This window comes from Vidua chalybeata, chromosome 1, assembly GCF_026979565.1.
Source record: "Vidua chalybeata isolate OUT-0048 chromosome 1, bVidCha1 merged haplotype, whole genome shotgun sequence".
Taxonomy (NCBI): Eukaryota; Metazoa; Chordata; class Aves; order Passeriformes; family Viduidae; genus Vidua; species Vidua chalybeata.
Window position 1 is genome coordinate 141,262,605 of NC_071530.1, and position 22,187 is coordinate 141,284,791.

Consider the following 22,187-nt stretch of genomic DNA (forward strand, 5'->3'; position numbering starts at 1 on the left):
ACCTGAACTTTAAGAACTGAAAACCACAAGAATACGGTCATCAAGTCTGTTTAATTACTGTTCTTTCAAGGGTACACAGGCAGCATTTTTATTAAAAAACAATAATAAGGATGCCAAAAAGCAAACAAATAGAATGCACAGAGGCTATATACCTTTAACAAAATTGCAGGTAGGATATCTGAATAGAAGTTGAGTGTGTATACGTATTTTCATTCTTAAAAAACCCCATAACCTCTCACTTCCGTGCAAGAAATTAGCTCTTAAGAGAAGCTGTGCCTATAACGTACTTTGCAATGGAGCTTGATAGCGCTCAACAGTTTTCCTCTGCCGAAAGGAGTAACGCTTTCGAGTGTCTTCACCATCATCTTCTTTGGCTTCACTTTCTTCTGAGGAACCCCCTGCACATCAACATTACATTGCACTGTTTAAGTATTGTTGCAAATTATATTAAATTCAGAACGCACTACATCACGTGTATTTCTACCAGTCCACAACCTTTCCTGCTATAAGTGCTTTGGATAAACAACTTCTCTTTTCCTCTGAAAAACCTGTTTTGAGCTCACTATAGTACAGCCCTAGAGTCTGTGACTGTGGCTTCTAATGTCAGTAGCAGCACAAATTCTTTTCAAAAGATGAAAAATAGCCAGTAGTTAATCCCACCTCAATTATTTAAGACAAAACTTTTAGCTAGAACACAGTCAAGAAAACTTAAAACAGACTTATCCAACAATGCTACCTTGATTATCAGCTATTTCTTCATCAGTCCTTTCCATATCAAGGCTTTCCTTAAAAAAAAAAAAAAAAAAAGAAAAAAAGAAATATGAAAGACCAGTCACAAATAAAGCAGAAAACCTGTGGGCGTTTTTGGTGTCTATAGAGTATCATAATCAAGGCACTCCATATACACAGAAGATTTAATTATTGTACAGCAAGAGAACAGGAACATCATTCTTGAAACCATGATTAATAAGATTAATAACAAGGGTTTCCACTCTAAAATAGGAATGCAGATCCAAACGAAAAAAAAAAAAATCTATGAAAGCAGACTATGATGACTTTTAGAAAACAAAGTGACTGTCATTCAAAAGGACAGTGGAGTAACTTAATTTAATAAAGCAAAACTGCAAGAGGAGAAATATGATTGCTGTCTATCATTTAAACATGAGATCCTCTTGGGGCAGGGAAATCATCTCCCTATGTTAAATAGCCTACTTATATAAAAACAGCAAAATAAATTAGTATCTACTTCTTCTGTGTCTTGGAACTCCTCCAGGTCTCCCATCCTTCGCCGTCTACGCATCTTCTCCATGTCATCCATTTTTTGCAAGACTGCTTCTGCAGTACTAAGATACAAAGTTGACATATGAAAGCAAAAATAGGCAAGTGCAGAAAAAGCCCATTTAGAACAGCACACAACCATCATATTTAATACAGTGTGCACAACAGAAGTCATTGACACTTAGCCAAATTTTTCAAGCTACTTAAAAATTAGGTCAAATGTTTACTTTTTTATAGAGAGAATTAAGTACAAATGTATGAGTATGTGCAAGTATATGCATGTGCAAGTATATGCACTGTTTTCAGATTTATTTCCCCCTCTTGATGAACACAGTAAAGAATTCCAACTATTTTAGTAGGAAAAAAGAATTCTGAAGATCACAGTAAATTAACAAAGAAATTATGGCAGTTTTTCATAGCACCTAGGTTGCTCTGCATGATAGCACTGACGCACTTGGTTCACAGCCTTTTTCAGACAACAGATTGCTTGTCTACACTGCTATTTAAATTTCACATTGATTTTCAATGACTACTTATGCTAGACACAATGTCTTACTGCTGTTACACTTTGCAAACCTTTCAGAAAATGAATTCCAGTTTGGGCTTCACGGAGGGAATTAAGCCACAGACAGGCAGAAACACTTGGATTACTTCATTTTGCCAGTATCCAACTTTCCTTAGTATCGTAAGTTAAATCTACTAAAAGTCATAATGTAAACTGATTGTTTTGGTTCACAACACATAAACCAACCCAGCCCATACATACCAGACCAGGTTGCTCAAAGCCCCAACCTGACCTTGAACACTTCCAGGGAGGGGGCATCCACAGCTACTCCTGGCAACCTATTAAAGTGCCTCACCAACCTCACAGTAAATAATTTCTTCCTAACATCTGATTACTCAGATATAACACATACATAGCAGCTCATAAGAAGTCTCAGCCTGACCAGCGAATGCAAATAGCTCTTGCTGCTAGGAAAAACAATACCTTTTCCTGTTGTCAAAAGAAGGAGAAAGTCCCTAGCCAATATTTTGCCATAGTACAAAGGGTTGCTAATAAGGCTCATCATAGTAGCTTTTCAAGACGGTGAGAAAAACCTCCTTACTTTGTTATAAGTTTGTCAAACAAAACAGATTCATTTGTATTGCTGTAACGGCTTTGTCGAAGTCTGCAGCTGCGGCGAAGCTCCAAATCCCCATTTTCTTCATGGACTTGCTCTGCAGCTTTTGCATCAGCTCTGGTCTTCAGTGGTCTGGACACTAAAATGCAATAATACATAAACCTTTCTGTGATGGAAAATATGTCAGTCCCTTTATTTCACTCTTGTTCTAGGACAAGTTAAAACCCCCCAGCTTTTATTTTAAAAATTTAAATACTGAATTGAAAGTTATTTTCATTATCACAGCATTCAACTTAAAATACTTCTGTTTAAAATACATATTTAGAAGTCGGATTTGTTTAGCAGCTTTTTCGTAGACTGGAAAGCCAAGCTGACGAAAACAAACACCCAGCTTTTGTTCCATGTAGGAGGCACATTTATTCCAGTTAGCTCTCTCTGCGAAAGTGAAAACAACAAATGCCTACCTCTAAGGTGTTTTCCCTCCATTCATGTAAAATTGTATCTAACAGTGTTTTCTAAAAATTGCTTATGTGCGAGGTCTCTTCTAAAGATGCCTGGTTTTGGTACACTGTCTAAGCATGCATAATTTTCATTTTCTGCATCATGACACAAAAACCCTAGAAGACAAGAAATGCCTCAAGATAAACTCCTCAATGTAAAGAACTCAAAACCACAAGAACTACAGCAAGAACTTTGCTTGCTTTAAAAGAGATCTGCCCAATATTTACCACACAGCATCCTTTGCTACAGGTTCAATACTTGTACTATCATTATAATAGTTAAGAAAGGTCAGTGAGAGAGTAACAGATGTATCACCACATCATTTTAAACACAGGTTTGATCTCATCACTACACTACCAACTATAAAACTAACTTTGAGCTCAGTAAATAATAATTTACATTGCCCAAAAAGAACTTGAGTTACTACACACAAAGTGCATTTTGGGTCCCTTCCCACATTCAGCCTGTACCTGGCACAGTGCTGCCTGGAGCTAAAGGATTTCCCCAGCTGCCACAAAGTGGCCTCACAGCACCAAGCTTGCTTATGTACTCAGCATGACAAGTTGGTTCAAAGGTGAAATGGTCAACATCAGGACACCTTCCCCATGCCAGTGTGCATCTCATGACTGAATTACTTTATAACAGACTTGTGTACAGTACTGCAATATCCCCTCCTACCTGAAAGACTGATTCATAGTTAACCTGCAAAGGTAACCAGTTCTGCAGACACCAAAAAATCACCGACACAAAGAAACATGAGCCAAGGAACGGATTCTTTAAGGCCTAAAAATTCAGGAATTCACACTGCATGCTTCCCAAGCCTAAAAGGAATTAATAGCATCTCCTCTTATTTGCACCTACCTCTTTTCAAAAAACTCACTGGAAATTCCTATCTTTGTTATATCTATTCCCGCAACTTCAGGTGATTTTGGCTGATGAGTTCAGAAATTTTTGGGGCCAAGTTAAATGGACAAAGTGACCAAATGCAATCCTTCTCAGAAAGCTGGTTAAAAAGGAATCCTAAGGAATTATCACTACTTACCTTCTTTATAGTCTTCCTTTTTTGGGCCTGATTTTGGCTTTGCCAACTGCCTACATTAAGAAAGAGAGGAGAAGAAAGGAGAACAGAATTGTATTAGAAGCATTGTACAAAAGTACTGAATCACATTGCATTGCACATTTCTGCCACAGCACTGGGGAACTTTAATCTGGTGCTCCATGTCATGCAAAGAAAAGCCTGTAGACTCCAGGGAAGATTTGGATCCCAAGTCTGCTGTGTACCATATGCACGCAGCTCTCTAAGGGCAGATATTCCCCATCTTGCTCATTTTGATGTCTCAACAGAGCAGGTAATATCTCAGTAACCAAAGTGAAGGAGAGATCTCCAAGGACCTGGGAGGAGATACATGCCTTTTATAGAAGCAGAATGCTTTTACTAAGAAGAGTGTTTCTAGTCCTAAGACACTGACACATTAACATATTCATATTCCCTTGTGGGTTTTTAGCTGTAGATTTATCATGATGTGACTCATTGTGCATGCTTTCACTTTTGCTTTTCATTCTGTGACTTAAATAGATTGAACACTGAGAAATACAATACCTCGAAAAGTGTCGATTGACATTTTCACTTAATATTTCCATGCTTTTGTCAAAGCTAGAGTCTGAACAGCGCTGCATGTTTTTTCTCATCGATCTTAAAGAGTGTCCATTGAAACATTCAATGTTGCCAGAGGAAAATTTCTAGGAAAAGAAGGAAGAATGTATTTATCTGAACCACCTATTGCCTCATTTGATCAAGTTTAGTCTGTTACACTCCTGATTCAAGACAGCTGCAACTAATGGCAGGGAAGCCTCCAACCACTTCTGCACCAAGAAGTAGCTGATGAAAAAAACACAGCAGATTGCCAAAAAAAACCCCAAAATCTTTGATTTCAAAATTGGTTCAGTGACCCCAGTAACCAAAAATCTCACCTATAACGTGCAGTTGTTCCACACCTTGGGAAGGGCCAAAAATTACACTACAAAAGTGGGGGGGGGTTTGGGGCAAAAAACACCCAAACCAACAACCAACCAAATAAGAAAAACAATAGAGAGAGAGGAAAGCCCCTCTGCTTGCTTTGGATCAGCTGATGCACTGTGTCACTCCTTGTCCCCGAAGGGACACCTTTAGGTGACCTTTGTGCTTCCCAACTGTCTTGGAGCAGACCTGGGAATATTCACTTAGATCTACTGCTAATAGATCTCTGTCACTATTCCTTCTGTAACAGCACATATTAACACACTGTAGTTGGTGCATTTACCACCAGCAATTCAGAATCTGCTTTCCTGTCACTTCAATCACACGCACTATTTGCAAATCTGGATCCTGTAATTTCCTACTGAACTCAGCCAGGCAGATAGTGTCCAGTGGGCTACAATCAGACCTTAGGCCCAGCTGAACCCAGCTCTTCTGATCTCTGAGGAGCAGCTGGAACCTAAGGGGGTTCATTTCTGCTAGATTTCTATAGCTTTAATGGAACAAAAAAATTCCTAGTACTGTCTCTGTTCCATTTATAATGGCATTCAGAGGGATATAAAAAGACTTCCTTCCAGAGGGTAGCATTTATTCACAGAAAACCAAAGGGAACTCAGGATATAGTTCTTCATGGATGTTCATCTTGTTCACATTGATGTTTCTGCAAGGAGGATGCTATTGACTTTTACTGTGTGAGGAAAGCTGCGATGACCACAGGAAGCAGCTCGTTCCATTTACAACTCAAGGTCTCATTGCAAGTATGCCAAACTAAATCTCATACTAAAAAGGGCAGAAAACAGACTGGATTATTCTACTTCTTCACACTAATGTCACCAAGAAGTAATTCCACTGATTGATGGAGATGATGAGTGAAGAAGGACCACAAAGATGTCGAGAGGTTATGCAGGGAGAAAATTACAAGGGCCACAGCCCAAACAGAATTTAATCCGACTACTGCCGTAAAAGACGACACAAAACATTTTTACAAATACATCAGCAAGAAAAGGAAGACTGAAGAGAATCTCCATCCTTCACTTGTTGCACAGGCAAACATATGGCAATGGATGAGGAAAAGGCGGAAGTACTTTGCCTCAATCTTCAACAGTAAGACCAGCAGTCCTCATGATACCCAGACAGGGACAGAGAGCAGAATGGAGCCCCCATAATCCGGGAGGAAACAGTCAGTGACCTGCTACACCACTTGGACACCCACATTTCTACAGGCCCCAATGGGATCCCACAGCACTAAGTGCCACATCCAGTTACTCCTTGAACACTTCCAGGGGTGGTGACGCCACTTTCCCTGCGCAGCCTGTTCCAAGATTCAACCATCTTTTGTGAAAAATTTCTTCCAGATGTCCACCCTGAACCTTTCCCGGTGCAGCCAGAGGCTATGTCCTCTTGGGCTGTCACAGGTTACCTGAAAGAAGAGATTGATCACCCACAACCTCCTTTCAGGTAGTTGTAGAGGGTGATAAGGTCTTCCCTGAGTCTCCTTTTCTCCAGCTTCAATACCTCCACCTCTCACCTGCTCCTCATATTACTTTACTTTCTAGACCTTTCCCAGCTCTGTTGTCTTTCTCAGGACACATTCTAACACCTCAAAGTCTTTCTTGTCATGAGAGGCCAGAACTGGACACTGGATTCAAGGTGTGGCCTCACCATTGCTGAGCACAGCAATCACTGTCCTGGTCCTGCTGGCCACATTGTTTCTGGTACAGGTCAGAATGCCCAGACAAAAAGAGAACTCTGGAGTACACTGCCCCCAAATATAGGTCACAAGAACAAACTTGTTCAGCTTTGGGAATTATAACCTTCCAACTAGGGTTATAGACCTGGAGATACAGGGCTTCTAAAGGGATAGCAGCCACTTTGGATCTCACTGGGAGACTCACTCATGAAACTCACTGGGACTGGAAACCTGGAAGAGAATAAAACCAGCAGATGTTTGATAACCTTAGATCTCCTGCTGTATGCTTCTTACTGTCTAGGGATGAAATGAGTTCTATAACGACATATGCTGATATCAGGAAAAAACCCCAAAAGCTGCCACTACCACGTCCTTGCACATCAAGACAGGAAAGAGGCATCAGGACTTGAACATGAAGCTAGCACCAGTTCTCATGATCTCTCTCAGATGGAGCACTTCTACATCATCTCTACAGTTAAAACCCCCAGCAGAGCCCAGCATCCTACAAATGGGGTGACAACTTCACGCTCAAAGCACAGGAGAGGTCTACAAGAAGGAAGGAAAAAAATCCAAAAAACCAAACAAACCCAAACCAAAGAACAACCTTGCAACCAGTTTCATAACAATGATTCTGCTTTGGTTTCAGGGATGACTCTACATTTAATTTCCTCATTCCTGTTTTCCACACTGAGAACACATGCCAGCAGTGTTATCTGCCTAATGCTGCAGAGCCTTCTCTCCTGGGCAAAGGTTGAACGAGCTCCTGACAACCATTTCTAGTGGAGACTGCAAAAACAAAGCAGTAATCTTTAAGAAGATTCCATGACTCTTTTTAAGGGGGGTAAAAAACCCCACCACTGCAAGGACTTTTCCCTTTTTAGTTCAGTAGTTTTGAATGGCACAAAATATAAAAATATAAAATTAATTCATACAATTGAGACACCTGAAAGACTTCTGCTGGAAGGAAACAGAGTCTTTGAGAAGTATCACTCCAAGGTAGGGCTCCCCTGAAGAGCAGACCACTTCCAAGTCAGATCTGGTCTGCTTTATTTGTCACAGAAATGCAGGACAGCCTGCAGAGTAGAGCCTGACTTGGAAATAGCAGAGGAAAGTTTTAGTTTTTTGAAAGCTATGTTAAAAACAATAGAAAGTGAAATTATTCAGTTATCACAGTTGTAATGCTAAGATGCAGAGAGCACAGGCCACTTGGTATCTACCCTTTACCATCTTCTAGTAGGGCAGATCAAGATTATAGAAAGCTCCAGTAACATTTTCACTGGTTTAGGTTATGCACTTTAATTAAGTACAAATGAGCCCTGATTTCTAAACATTTTTTGTTTTAGAGTATCCAAAGTACTAATTGGATACAACTGACCAAGGAGTACTTAGCAGGCCCTTCGGGCCAACCAGACCACACTCAGAGGTCCCATTATATTTATATTTTTTGATGCATTTCTGTCATCTAAACAGAGAGCGCTCTAAAAGCATTACTGCAACTAAAGCAAAGAGCTTTCTAAGATCTTCCCAAGGTAACTTTTTCAGATATGGAATTGAACCAAAATAAACGAGGATGGGGAATGACATACAACACACCAAACCATGAGGCGATGCAGGTTGGTATTCCCAAAGACCGGCTCTCAGCACGCTGCCACGGCCCCTGGACCAGGGCTAGTGCCGAGCCCCCTTTTAGCCGCGGGAGGCCGGGAACGGGGGGCGGGCCGGCTGCTTCTTCACACACCCCCAACCGCAGCCGCCTGCCCCAAACACTCGGTTCTCCCGTTTTTTTCCTCCACGGAACACCGCTACGCAGCGCCTTCCCCGCTGCTCCCAGCAGCTCCCGGCCAGCACCGGCTCCTCCCCGGCGCCTCTCCGGGCCCGCAGCCCAGCGCGGCCCGCCAGGCCGTGCTCGCCCCACCCCCACCCTGCACTCACGGCCTCCTCGGCTCTCCTGGCGCCCCTGGATACCGCAGCCCTGGCCGACCCCGAGCGCGTCCATACGCGGTGGCTTCTGAGCCCGGGGGCCTCCAGAGAAATGAACTCGGAGCTGGAGTCCAGGAGGTCGAATGGGGGCCGGCGACAGCGGCTGTCGCGGGCAGCCATGCGGGGCGGGCGGGCAGCGCTGCTCCGCAGGACAACCATGGCGAGGGGGGACGCGGCCCCGCGCCCGCTGGCCGTGCGCGCCGCCCGGAACCCTCCGCCGCGCTCCCTCCCGCGCCGCTCGTCCCTGCGGCCGCTACTCCCGGCCCGCGCGGCGGAAGGGCACGCGGCGCACTGCGGCTCTCGCGCCGCAGACGTTTGGCGCCGAAAACTCGGAGCGCCGAGTCGGCGGCGCGGGGCAGGGCTGGCTCGGCGGCCCCGCCTCGTCCCGCCCCGCTCCGCCCAGGGGTCCCTGCGCCTCCGGCCGCCGCTCGGGCCGTACCCGCCAAGTGCCCGCGCCGAGCCGGGATGGCTGCGATTTCCTCAGCAACGGCGTAGCGGCTGCCCCAACCGGGCCCAGCGCTTCCTGCGCCGCCCTCAGCCCCGCTCAGACCGGCCATGGCGCGGCCCGAGGCTGGTTATGAGGCGGCGGTGCCGCCCCGCCCCGCCTGCACCTACAGCAGCTGCTACTGGTAAGGGAGACGGGGACGGCCGAGCCGGTGCCCCCTCGCAGCGCCGTAAGGCGCCGGGACGGCCGGAGCCACCGGCGGGAATGGTGCGGCTGTGGGCTGATCACACTCCTGGGCTCGTTTCTCGTCACGAAAAATGAAGTTGGAGGACAACAAAATAAATAACCGATTTTGTGTTTTGCAGTGAGGAAAATGTTTGGAAGCTTTGTGACTACATCAGGAGTCAGGATCGGTACCCTTTAGAAGAATTTTATGCTGTTTTCATATCCAATGATAAGAGGATGGTGAGTCAATGGAACGTGATCAGAGCCAGCTAGGGAAAGGCTCGGGCCTTCAGACTGCAGCCCAGTGTAGGTGAGAATGGTCCCAGCGATTCCGACCACAGTCCAGTGTTGGGAAGTGAGCCTTTAGCCCAGCCTGTAGGTGAGATACAGTCCAAACCCGTCTTGTAGCTCACTTTGACTCAGAGGTGTGCCAACCACACCATGTGAGATCTTTTAATTATGCACTGCATTCAGGACAGTAGAATGAGGCATGGTGTCCCTGTGAGCTCTGGGAGTAATTCTGTCTATAATCTGTCAATTTAGGAGAATAGTTATCTTTATAAAATCATAGAACCATTAATAATCCTAAGGTTGGAGAAGACCTTCTCTACGACCATCAAGTCCAACTGTTAACCTGGCACTGCTATGTTCACCACTAAACTATATCCTCAAGTCTTTTGGATGTTTCCAGGGATGGTGATTCCATCACACTTCTTTTTAATGTGGCCCAGAATAGTATCTCCAATGTCATGCTCCTGAGAGAGAAACTAGAAAAAAATGTCTTACTGCAGGGACATATGTAAGCTGAGGAAATCGATAGGTTAGCAAAGAACTAGCCAATTTACCTGAAATGAATCTGTATTAATCTGAAAGATTTTATTCACTTCAGGTTCATTTATAATTTTCAGATTCCACTCTGGAAGCAGAAATCTGGACATGCAGATGAGCCTGTTGTCTGGGTAAGGCATTCATTACTCTCAATAATTTTGAGTGTGTGCCTCTGTAGTTGATAGCTGCAGGATCACACATGGGCATGTAACAATCTGTTCCATAAAGGAGCACTTTCTACTCTGAGGGTGATGGAGCACTGGAGGAGGTTGCTCAGAGGGGTTGTGGAATCTCCATGCTTAGAGATTTTTAGAAGCTATCCAGACACAGTCCTGGGCAGTTTGCTTTAGGAGAGTGTCATTGAGCAAGATGGTTGGACCAGGTGACCTCCTTAAGTCCCTTCCAATTTCACACATTGCATAGTTTTGCATTAATATTTATAATTCTTTTACAACAGATTTATAAATAGCCTATATCTGGTGTTCCTTTGCACCATCCCTCATAAAGTAATAGCAGGACAGTCAGTAAAACCTATAGGTGACAAGTCCTACAGTAAGAATGCATAATAGATTTGTGAAAATTATTATCTGGGTATTGAGGCTGCCAACTCTGTAGTATAGTAGGTAGATGACTGTACTTGTAAGAAGTAGATGGATGAACATATTTATGTAGGCCTGCCAAGTGATAGAAGAGTGAAAGTTATATGTTTATTCAAGTGTCAGCAGTTAAACTGACCCATAAACAGTGGCTTTGAAGTGTCATTTGATCAGTTAATGTAGTTCACTAATTGCTGATGCAGAATTCCTTGGTATCACTATAGAGTCCTTTCAGTTATCTGGCTCAGAAAAAACTATTTATTGTGGCAATTTCTGTTTCTTAAGTTCTGCAGAGTAATCTGCAAACTTGTGAAGTTTTCTGATTTCTGAATCATTCACTTTCTTCCAAAATATTGGTAGCTTTACAGTACCAAAAAAAATGTTTGGTTTAAAAAGAGATCCAAGTGCTACAGAGAAGACCTAAAAGGGAATAGCAGAGTCAGGAAAGGCCATGGCAGAATGTGGATTTCTCATAAAAATTCATGGATTCAAAGGTCTTTTAACTTTGACATTTCAATGGATGATAAGTTGTGTAAAGCTTGTAAACTATTTTTTCTTATACTCTCTAATGGGTTTTTCTAAATACTGTTGAATATAGTTGTGTATGTATATTGGTCTGGTGAAGTAGATTGGCCAAATCTTTTTAATTCAAATTTCTTTGTGGTTTTAATATTGAGAGTGTCAAAAGACAGTGCTCAACCCTTTTTGTGGGTGGTTTCAATGTAAATTTAAGTAAGTTGTTAAGGGCTACCTTCAATTTAATTTTGGAAAACAGCAGTGCATATACCTGACATATAATGTCAGTAACTGTACTGTCCTCAAACCTCCACCTCTGTTTCTTACAAGTTAAGGAGTAAAACTGCACTGAATAACCCAAAAGTCTTGATAAAATAGTTGCCTTGAAAAAGTGTGATGTAGTACCCACAGATAATTTCCTGTAGCAGCTCTTGAAGCTGGGAAAAAATGTCTTACTCCTGTGGTCCTCCTGATGAGAGCTGTTCACTGGTTTTTCAGTGGTGTGCTGGTTTTTCAGGTGCTTCTGGCAGCTGAACACTCGACACTCAAATTCACAGACCGTGTTACTGCAACAGGTACAAAATCTCTTACTAGAAGAGATCACTAGGTAACTTTAATGTTAATCTATCATTTTATCTTGTCAGTTTATTTATGACTGGGTCTAATAAAAATACTTAACCAAACAACGTTTGTGGTTTGGTGTGGAACATGAGAGAGATTTTCTGTTTTCTTAGGAGTAGCGTATACTTCAGTTTGCTGTTTTGGCTTAAATCAAAAGAGGCTGCAAAGAAATGTGGAGTATAGCAAGGTTTCTGGAAGAATAGATGGGCAAGATAGACATTAGGAAATCTCTCTCCTGGTGCCAGAAATGTTACAGGCTTAATATTCAAGAACAGAAAGCAGGCTTTAAAAAATGAATCTGAACTTATGCTTTTAGGAATCCTTTTTTTTTTTCCACTCTCTTTGCCAGTTTCTTATTAACTGCTGTTGAACTAATGGCAATTCCCCTTCTTCCCAGGACTACCATGTTATTCTACTTCATCTTTCCAGTGGGGAGCAGAACTTCATTTATGATCTTGACACAGTGTTGCCGTTTCCATGTCCTTTTGATGTGTACAGTGTGGAGGCCTTTAGGTTGGATGACAGCCTTCGTCCAGAGTTTCACAGGTGATGACATGAAATATAAAGGCTATGGATATTATTTCATGAAATCAAAGTTGAACTTCTCTTTGTGTATGCATAGTGACAGAAGGTTCTTTACTATACTGCAGTAAAATAAATGCATTGCATTACTTTTCTAAAGCTCTTTGCCTTAGTCATCAAAAGCCCTTTTCTTTCCTACTGTAGCTTCATGTTAACAACTTGGCCCAACATTGCTGGTTTGTGTATTTAATAACATTAGTGCTCCTTGATGAGAGGAAAGTGCTCTTATTCTGAGTGATTAGTGCAGTATTGTGTACATGCATCTTTTAATACAATTTTGCATTTTGTTTTTAGAAAAATCAGAATGATTCGAGCAGATTTGTACTTGAAGACATTTGCTTCAGACAGATCTCATATGAAGGATGCAAATGGGAAATGGCAGAAACCTCCTCCTCCATACCCTTGCATTGAAACTGCAGGTGAGCTCCCAGAACTCCTTCTTCCTGCTTACAGTGCTGAATGAAGTAGTCCAGGATGCACAATAAGTAACTTCTATAACATTTGTCCAGCCAGCTTACTACTTCATATGGGAAAAAAATAGGGCTATGAAGCATTTGGTAGTCTCTTTTTTGAACATGTAGTCCAACATGCCTTCTGGCATTTACTGGTATGAAACATTAGTTACTGATATTAATAAACTGAGCAGAGAGTGAGAGGTAAGTAATACTGTTCTCTTGTTACAGTAGGGAACTGAAGCAGACAGACCAAATAACTTGCTTAGGGATCACAAAATTTTTCACACAGTGATTATACCACACTCTAGCACACAGATCCCATTCTGGCAAAGTAGTGTTGGCAGGAGGAGGTTTTCAGACTCTGCTCAGTGTTGTGGGTTTGCCTGCATGAAATGTTTGAAGTTTCTGTACCAGGTGGGTGGACAGGATGTTTTAAGTCACTGGCAAGCTGGCAAGTTTTTCCCTAAGCCTTAAGCCTTGTGTAAATGATAGCCTAGCTGATAGCCTCTGGGCCAGGCAGAGAGAGAGGTAGACTTGCCATTTATTCTGTAGAGCTGCTTAAAGCATTCTTATCACACAACATTTCAGCTTATTCTAATCATCTGTTTTGCAAGCTGAGTAACATTTGCCATGTGTGTGTTTATTCTCTCATTTTCTTCCAAGGAAAGCATGGTGATGTTTTGCTTTGAAAAAGTTTGAAAGAGTTTTCATGTTACTGCTCTGCATGTTTGGTTTTGTTGTTTTTTAATAATGCAGTACTGCTATATGTTTATGTTAGAGAAGGTCACAGAAACATGGTTCTGTCTTTATGACCAAGTGGTTTTAAAATTCTGGGAAAATTCTCAGTCTTTGCTTTGGCTTTTAAGGAAGCTTGGTGTTTCACATAAGTGTAGAAGTGAATTATGAGATTGAGCAGGAACACAGATGTAGTCTTTGTTATGAGGCTTTAGGTGTTTTCTAAAGGTATTGTAGGGAGTGTAGGATTCCAGAACTACAGTGAATGGTTCTCTGTTAGCTGGAGCTTTGTAGGTGCTGAGAACTTTTTTGTCTGTGGAAACTTTGTTGTTTTGATAGTTGAGAGCTAATGAAAGTATGAGGAATATAGGTGAAGTCAGGCTAGGAAAGCACAAAATTCTATTCAAATCAAAAGAGTAAAAACCATTACTTGTGGGTAGTAAGTTACATGACTCAAACAGTTGCAGATGTGTACATGTATCTCTAGATGGAATACATGACTCCAAAGCTGCAAACCATGTAACACCCCCCCTTACTGGTTGTGTCTGGCTGAGCTTTACCTTCTTGGTGAGTAACAACCATAGGCCTCAGCCAGCCTCCAGATTCTCAGTGATGCTGGTAGATAGTGAAGGATATGTAGTTCTTACTTCCTCTTATGCTTTCATTCCTTGCTCTGTACCTTGCCATGCTGAATTAAATGTCCATAGGTTCATCCAGTCCAGCATCTGCCCAAAACAGGTATTCCTTAGGGCTCTGTCCAGTCTGGTCTTGAACACCTCCAGAAATGGTGATTCCACCACCTTTCTGGACAGTGTTCCAATGTTTGACCACTGTCATGGTAAACAATGAATAAAAAAATCATAGTATATAATTTGAATTTCCAGTGTTCCAACTTGCATTTTTCATTTCTTGTCCTGTTGCCAGGCTCTTCCAAGAAGACTCTGGCTCCATTGTCCTACCTCTGATCAGGTAGATGTCTCCCCTTCATCTTCTCTTTTTTAGACTGAAGAGAACTAGTTCTCTGAGCCTCTCTTTGAATAAATGTTGTCCTGCACCAAACAACTTGATTTTCCTCTTCTAGGCCTACTCCAGTATGTCCATGTTTTGGGGATATTTTTTTTTTTTTTTCTGCTGACAGGCTCCAAATGGACACAGTATTGCAGCACTGTGCTGATGTGCTCTGGTCTCCTGGCCAGTTGGCTGAAAGAAACTGGTTACCCTGCACCCACAGAAAGTGAAAAGTCATTCACTAGGGAGCTTCAAGGTCTGAGTCAGAACAGGACTAGATAGTCTCAGATCTAGGACGTCTAGTTCAAGTTTTCGTTCATTTAATACCAGTTCCTCCAGCTTTACTTTTTGTCTTCCCTTTGTATTCACTTGAGATGCTTTGTAATGATGCATGCTTCAATGTGCACAGTGCTGTGAGTCTGCAAGGAGTCTAGGTCCAACTGTAATGTCTCAGCACAGTTTTATCAGGCATAAAGCTGCCTTATTTTTAACTTGATGTAAAACTGGGTGGCAGACCTTTTGTTATCATAAAAGAGCCTGGGGTACTAATGTTCATGTCCATGCCAAATTCCATTGCAGATAACTGTTTTCTCCCTGCCGTTTCACTTAGATAGAGCATTCTGCTTTTCATGTTGATTTGTGTTTGCATAAGATTAAATTACTTACATATTTCATGTTAGAAGTGACTGCAATATAATGGCTGACAGAACTGACCCCATATTGTTTTAATACCAATTTATTTGTGCAGCACATTTCTATCAGAGTAGGTTTGTTTTGGTTTTTGGATTTTTTCCCCTTTCATTTAGAGCAGCCAAATTCCTAAGCTTTTGAGAAGACACAAGGTTTTATATTCCTTCTGTTTCCTATATGTCGTCTTTGATGTTTGTGGCATTTTGACCCTGCCTGAATGCCAGGTGCCCCACCAAAGTTGCTCAGTCACTCTCGCCCACAGCTGTACAGAGGAGAGAAAATGCAATGAAAACTCATGAGTTGAGATAAGGATGGGGGGAGATCACTCACCGATTACTGTCATGGGCAAAACAGACTCGACTTAGGGAAATCAGTTGAATTTATTACCCATCAAAATCAAAGCGGTATAATGAGGAGCAAAACAAATCCTAAAGCCACCTTTCCTCCACCCCTCCCTCTTTACCAGTCTTAGCTTTATTCCCAATTCTCTACCTCCTCCCTCCCCACTCAGTGGGGAATGGGTGTTGCAGTCATCACAGGCTGTTTCTGTTGCTGCTCAGGGAGAGGAGTCCTTCCCTTGCTCCAGTGTGGGGCTCCTCTCATGCAGTTCTTCATGAACGTCTCCAATGTGAGTCCATCCCATGGGCTGCAGATCTTCATGAGTTGCTCCAGTGTGGCTCCCTTTCCACAGGATGCAGTCCTTCAGGAACAGGCTGCTCCTGCATGGATCCCCCATGGGGTCACAAGTCCTGCCACCAAACTTGCTCCAGTGTGACTCCTCTCTCCACAGGTCTGCAGGTCCCTGCCAGCAGCCTGCTCCAGCATGGGCTCCCCATAGAGGTCACAGCCTCCTTTCAGGCATCCACCTGCTCCAGCCTGAGGTTCCTCCATGGGCTGCAGGGCACAGCTGCCTCACCATGATCTTCACCACGGGCTGCAGGGGAATACCTGCTCTGGTACCTGGAGCACCTCCTGCCCCTCATTCTTCACTGACCTTGGTGTCTGCAGAGTTGTTTCTCTCACATATTCTCACTCCTCTCTGGCCACAATTACTTCTGTGCAATAGCTTTTCTTAAATTTCTTAAAGGAAGAGGTACTGCAACAATCACTGATGGGTTCAGCCTTTGCCAGAGTTGGGTCCATCCTGGAGTTGACTGGCACTGGCTCTGTTGGACATGGGGGAAGCTTCTAGAGGAGCCAGCCCTACAATCCTCCCCTGCTACCAAAACCTTTTGGAATTGAATTGAGCAATCTTGATCATTAACAAATTAGGCATTTTTCTCCTACTAGTAACTCAAAGGGAGTAAATCTTAAACTGCATTTTTCCTGCTCATGGGGTTGCAAAATAAATCATCAAAAATAAGCTTACATGGAGTCATAAATTCTAGTCTATGCCTAAAAAAATTGAAGCTGGCACAAGGTGATTTTTAAAAGCATTTTTCTAAAAGACAAACAACTCCAGTCCAACCAATAAAACAACAATAAAAATAATACCCTCTCAGACTCCTCAGTATCTCCTCAGAACTCACATGCTAAGCATTAGACTCTTGGATCTGGCTCTGCTCTAGCTGTTTCCCAAAGTTAGGCCTCTGTGTCTTTTACTAGCAATGCTCTGGCCTCTGTTCTGCTCTGCTGCCATGGATGCCAGGAGAGGCTGGCCAACCTAACTGGCTGCACAGTGCTTTCTCACCCTGTCCTGTCCTCAAAGCTGCTCTGCTGGAATAAACATACCTGAGCTGCAGAGCATTCCCCTGGCCCCACCTGTTTGCCAGTGACCTTCTGTTGAAAGAAAACAGGGTATTTTGTTAAAATAATAAAAAATGAGATTTGGTGAACAGATTCATTATTCTAGAGCTGGTGAGCCCAACCTTGGGCTTTCTTTTAAATCTTCTTTCCACAAATTAATGAGGTCTTACTCTGTTTAGTTTATGACTTAGAATGAGATCAGCCCTCCTTACTGCAAGCCTGTGTAAAATACAGCTTGCACAGTGCATTTCGAAATTACTCCGAACAGATGGTCATGTGGCTTATGTGCAAGTGTTAGCAGCAGCTCTAACACTAAAAAGCACTGGTTTGAATTTCAGTTCTCCCAAGGTGTTCAGTAGCACACTTGCTGGATTGATTTGTGAAAGCATTTTTTTTGTTTGTTTGTTTGGTTTGGTTTGGTTTGGTTTTTTTTTTTGGGGTTTTTTTTTTTTTGAAGAGCACTAATAGGACAGCTGAGAAATTCTGGAGACACTGTGTATCAAACATATATGTAACAGGAAATCTGTCAGACAGAGACCCACAGATGTCTGCAGTTGCTTTCTGTATCTCCTCTCTGAAGTGGCAGCAGGATCCTAGTGAAAGTGCAATGGCACTGATAGGGATACAAGTAGCTCCTTTGCATTTCATAGGAACCTTCTGCTGCTCTCATTTACAATAAAACTTCAGTCTGTAAAGTTAGGTCCATACTTCATAAGCTTTTGTGAAAGTAATGAATCAAGTCAGATAGATACAATAAAGATAGAACTAAGTATTTAAATTGCCAGAGTGGCTTGTTGAAATTACACCACTTTCTGTAAAAGATAATTTAAATTGGTGAGCTGTGTTTTACATTGAGATCAACCACGATGGTTTGCACAGTCAGTTCTATCTTAGGGGTGGAGACAGCAGCCCCTCAGCTGAGAGTGGGAAGAGTCCTTCTGACTTATCTCCCTGCTCAGACAAGGGAGGAGGATCTGAAGAGAGAGAGCTGTAAACACCTACACAAGTCTGTGAAGAGTCCAACTTTCTTTTAGTTGCCCCCAAGGTTTTAGGCATCAGCAGAACTGATCTTGGAGGCTTTGTTCCAGACTTCCTTGCTTCCAGCAGCCCTTGGGCAGCTGTCCTTAGGCTGAGTTAGTCCAAGGTCTGTGAGCCAAGCTGAGGCTTGGCTTAAACACTGCTTTCTAACTACTGTTGGGAGAAGCCACAAGTATCAATTGCTAACAATGCCTGAGATAGTGAGTGGCCTTTTATTTCATCCCTGCTTGGAGTAAAAGTGGCAGACTTGATTTAAACAAAAATAAAGTTATGCAGGAATCCCAGAATGGGCCAGATAGGTCTCATTTGGGGGGGATGTGTGTAACAAAGTTTGGTCAAAGAGGAAGATGAGCTCTAGGCATTGCACAAATGCAAGCTAGTATGACAGTCACAGCACCTGAGGAGGACTGCAAGAGTAATGTAAATCTTAAAATAAAATAATTCTGCTGCTATTGGTCTTGTAAAAATGTTGTAGGATACATGCTCTGTGCTTTTGTGGAGAGATCATCTTGGTTTGCCAGCTGTAGCATCCAGGTGTATCTTTTATAAATTCTGATGTTTGTCACTCTTACCTGCTTCGGGAAGAATACTTTGGGGTATTCTCCCGCATTTTTGCCGAGCTGTTTCCTAACACTGTAAGGTCTAAGACGACATGCACGGCCTTCAGATGGAGCCCACGAGGAAGGAGCAGCATAGAGGGGCTGTTATTACACGAATACAACGGGAGAGGTCTCACTAAGTTTTTCCCTACGGATACCTCCCGTGCTGCTCCAGTGCCATCTACCGACAGGTTCTTAGGCCGTCGCTCTTCATAGGAATGGACTTGTTTGCTTTGGTAAAACAATCTGCCACAATCCTTCTGAAGTTAGAGAATATTTCATTTCCTTGCAGGCACTGTGGCAGCAACTTCCAAGTTGTGAACAGCAGCTGTGTTTGTAACTACTGGAACAATCTCCTTTGGACTGCTTTACCATTCACAGAACAATTTTATGACTTATTTTAGTATGCTTAATGCACATAAAGCAGACAATTATTTATTTATTTAATCTTAACATATATGAAGAATTACCTCAATTTTGAAAAAGCATCTGGGAGGAAAAGAGCAGTTTGAAACTGGAAAACAGACTTAACAGTCTACCAGCAAGAGCTGTTACCCACTACTAATTTGTTCTTGAGCTATGACAGCAAATTGCTGAGCTTGTGCTATTTTAAATTCCCACATAGGCAGAAATGATCGCTGTTCTGCCAGACTCAGTTCAGCAGTAGGACCGTGCTTGGCTGGACATAAGGATTTTCTGTATGCAGAGTTCAAACAGGTTAACAAGAAAAGATTTAGGGACCAGACCTCAGAAGGGGTGAGAGCTGGGATTAGGCAAATCACAAAGCTGTGCTGTAGTGTAGATGTGGTGCAAACAGAGGCCTTCAGGGGCTGGATTATGCCTGGTACTCCTGGGTCTGGGGTTCCTGAATATCATCTTCCTTTCCTTGCTTACACTGTCCATAATGGTAAGCCTAGTTACACAAGCGTTTTGCAGCTGAAGCAGATTCCATCCTTTGGATTTTATAATCTATTCCTTAGAGCTTCCTCTTGTTTGATTCTTAATCTTTAAATGCACACATGAATCATCCGTGGTAAACACTTAATACAGTGGAAGAGCTGTTACCAGTAAATCTGTAAAGTAAAACTAACAGTGGCTTTACCACTCTGTTCCTTAAACTCATTTTCAGCCAGTTTTCTTTTAATGGTCATTTAAAAAGATTATTTGTGCACATCATTGGTAAGGACTTAAAACAATAAGCCCATCAGAACTGAACCTCTGATCAGCATAGTTCTGAGTCAGCAAAGCTTGTACCAGGCCAGCTACAGAAAAAGGATGTATAAGGCACCTAAACCCAAAACTGCACACCAGCATTTTCCAGTGAGCTCTCTGGGATCCATGAATGAGACAGAATGGTTTCTACGCCTCCTGCAGGGAACAGAGCAGATTAAATCCTGACAAAGAGCAGTCATGGTTACTTTTCTCTTGAAGCTGTGCCAGTTAAACTTTTCCCCCTGACTTAATTCTGTCATTCAGGATTCACAAAAAATAAGTATTTGCCCCCAGCCTAGTTTGTGCTTCTCTTCACCTGAGCATCCCTCTTGGCTGGGGACTGGGTTAGGTCGCACATCTCCTCCCTTCTGCATATTCTGGCCCTGCAGTGGGCCCATGTTCAGCGAAGAAAAAGTTTAGGGCTGGAGGGAAAACAAATACTGTAATCCGGAGAGTAACAAACTGCAGGTTTGCCAAGGGGCTAATCACTGCAACTTGCAGTTCTGACTACTGCTGTGAGCCCATTCCTCTGTGGTCAGTGCAAAAGTTGACTCTGTTGACTTTGGTTCAGAACTTAAACGGGTGAATAATATCTCCCCTGCTTTTAAGTCAACCCATTTGTGTGAATGCAGGAAGACTGCATTGCACTTCCCTGTGTTAGTTGTTATTTGCACTCCAGTTCTTTGACACTACTTGACCCTTCTAGGCTGCTGTTGTAGGGAAAAATCTTGCCCACACATGCTAGTTTCTAGTGACTTACTGGATGCTTACTGATCCTGTAATGTGATTATTGCCATGGGCAGAGAGGGGAATGGGTGCAAAAGCAATGTTTCAGAGACTGGAAATAGATGTTTTTGTACCACCTTACAATTTGCAGAATCTTGCTGGAGTGAACTGAACTACTGAAGAGGGGTTTGGAATGTTTTCTTGAAAGATGTATATCTGTGCTACAGAACCTGCATCAGGAACTTAAATATTTCCCTTTTCTGTTCCTTTTTTAGATTCCAAGATGAATTTGGATGATTTCATCAGTATGAATCCCGAAGTGGGATGGGGCTCAGTGTTCTCCCTTTCAGACTTTGTGCATCGATTTGGCAGTCGGACTGATTACAGCTATTCCTTGGAAGGACAGTAAAGTGAACAAAGTTCTTCTGGTTCTGAGTGGATGTGTTTTGTTTTGCTGCTCTTACATTGTATTTATGGTTTACATTTCTGTACATGGAATAGGTATTTGGAGAAATAGAACATCCAGACAGAAATATCAAGAACTGAATAAAAACCTTTATTTTAATTACATAAGAATGCACTTGGTTTTTAATGTCAAATCAAAGGCAGACATGCCACCATAAGCATATTGCTTTTACAGCTACTGTGCCAAAACTGAAAACAGCTGCTGAAAAAAAAAAAAGCTTTTGGAAAAATATGTGCATAAAATACTGAATATTTTAGCCTAAATTGCTACATGTTGTCACATTTTAAAAGTGAGATATGGTTTTCTTCATGTTGTGATTGCAGTCAATTATATGTAAACAGACAGTGCATCTCAGCTTCCTCACTAGCTTTACTGATTAGTCCTTATTTAGCAGAAATGTAAAGGGAAAATTGATTTAGTAGTTCAGTTGTGAACTCCCATGCACTATGTAAAACCAGGTAAGTATCCAGGCTTCTGTGCTGTACCATGGGAGAATTAAATCCTGCCGTTTCAGTGAAATGTTCTAGTGCTGACAGTTCTTGGAAGATGCAGTTGTTATTTTTGCTTCTCATGCTGGCTGTGCATTCTCACCTGCTCCCATCTTCTTGCACTTGGTGTTTGTTTGGCCTTGTGGTAATTCTGACAGAACGCAGGAAGTTTTGTTGAGGTTTTTTTTTTCTGCCTCTTGGTTCCTTGAGCTGGCCTGCCATGAGGTCAGACAGCTGCTCCTGCTGGTGTAAGGAAATCAGCAGGGCCATATGGCTGGGGGGAAGGGAGTGAGAAAGCCTCCCCTTTCAGGGTTCTCTGCTGTGGAATATCCTTAGAGGTGATACGAAGCTGCATCCCTGCAGGGCATGCCAGGAAAGCCATCATGCTGACTGAGGATTTGGAGCAGTCTCACATTTCTTAGAAGAGTGCCCTAAACGTGGAATTGCAGAAACAGGCTAAAATGAGGTATCTTATTCTCAGCTTTGGACCTGTTCTACTTTATACCCTAGCACATCATAGACTCACAGACTGGGTTAGAACGGTCAGGCAGTTACTGGTCCAATCTCCTGTTCAAATCAGCTCAGACCAGACTGCTCAGGGCTTTAGCCAGTCAGGCATTGGGAACC

At 42.6% G+C, this 22,187-nt stretch overlaps 2 protein-coding genes across 6 annotated transcripts in view; one reads left to right on the forward strand and one right to left on the reverse strand.

Annotated features, from left to right (window-relative positions):
- ATAD2 (ATPase family AAA domain containing 2) overlaps window positions 1–8,826 on the reverse strand; it is a 30,159-nt gene extending 21,333 nt beyond the window's left edge. Inside the window, exons 1-7 of the mRNA XM_053943686.1 lie at window positions 8,537–8,826; window positions 4,501–4,640; window positions 3,943–3,992; window positions 2,385–2,538; window positions 1,247–1,343; window positions 737–785; window positions 288–398 (exon numbers count right to left, since the gene is read on the reverse strand). Coding sequence (XP_053799661.1) covers window positions 288–398; window positions 737–785; window positions 1,247–1,343; window positions 2,385–2,538; window positions 3,943–3,992; window positions 4,501–4,640; window positions 8,537–8,743 — 808 coding nt within the window. The 5' untranslated portion in view covers window positions 8,744–8,826. The remainder of the gene's footprint in view (window positions 1–287; window positions 399–736; window positions 786–1,246; window positions 1,344–2,384; window positions 2,539–3,942; window positions 3,993–4,500; window positions 4,641–8,536) is intronic.
- Window positions 8,827–8,898: 72 nt separating this feature from the next.
- Window positions 8,899–21,171, forward strand: NTAQ1 (N-terminal glutamine amidase 1). Of its 5 annotated transcripts, none has more exons than XM_053949686.1 (7): window positions 8,902–9,213; window positions 9,395–9,494; window positions 10,163–10,213; window positions 12,213–12,361; window positions 12,692–12,816; window positions 14,512–14,556; window positions 20,882–21,035. In XM_053949686.1, the coding sequence occupies exons 1-6, from the start codon at window positions 9,140–9,142 to the stop codon at window positions 14,550–14,552; spliced, it is 540 nt and encodes a 179-aa protein (XP_053805661.1). In that variant the 5' UTR covers window positions 8,902–9,139; the 3' UTR covers window positions 14,553–14,556; window positions 20,882–21,035. The 5 variants fall into 5 exon arrangements, with proteins under 5 accessions (XP_053805653.1, XP_053805661.1, XP_053805670.1 ...); XM_053949695.1 differs by lacking the exon at window positions 20,882–21,035 and adding an exon at window positions 16,076–16,160; XM_053949678.1 differs by lacking the exons at window positions 14,512–14,556; window positions 20,882–21,035 and adding an exon at window positions 16,076–17,115 and having other exon boundaries at window positions 8,899–9,213.
- The last annotated feature ends 1,016 nt before the right edge of the window (window positions 21,172–22,187 follow it).

Excerpts from the sequence above, each read along its gene's own strand:
- NTAQ1 (XM_053949672.1), top strand. The coding sequence starts at position 9,140 with ATGGCGCGGCCCGAGGCTGGTTATGAGGCGGCGGTGCCGCCCCGCCCC. Across the intron at positions 9,495-10,162 it reads TATCCAATGATAAGAGGATG|ATTCCACTCTGGAAGCAGAA; the intron begins GTGAGTCAATGG and ends TATAATTTTCAG. Across the intron at positions 10,214-12,212 it reads CAGATGAGCCTGTTGTCTGG|GACTACCATGTTATTCTACT; the intron begins GTAAGGCATTCA and ends CCTTCTTCCCAG.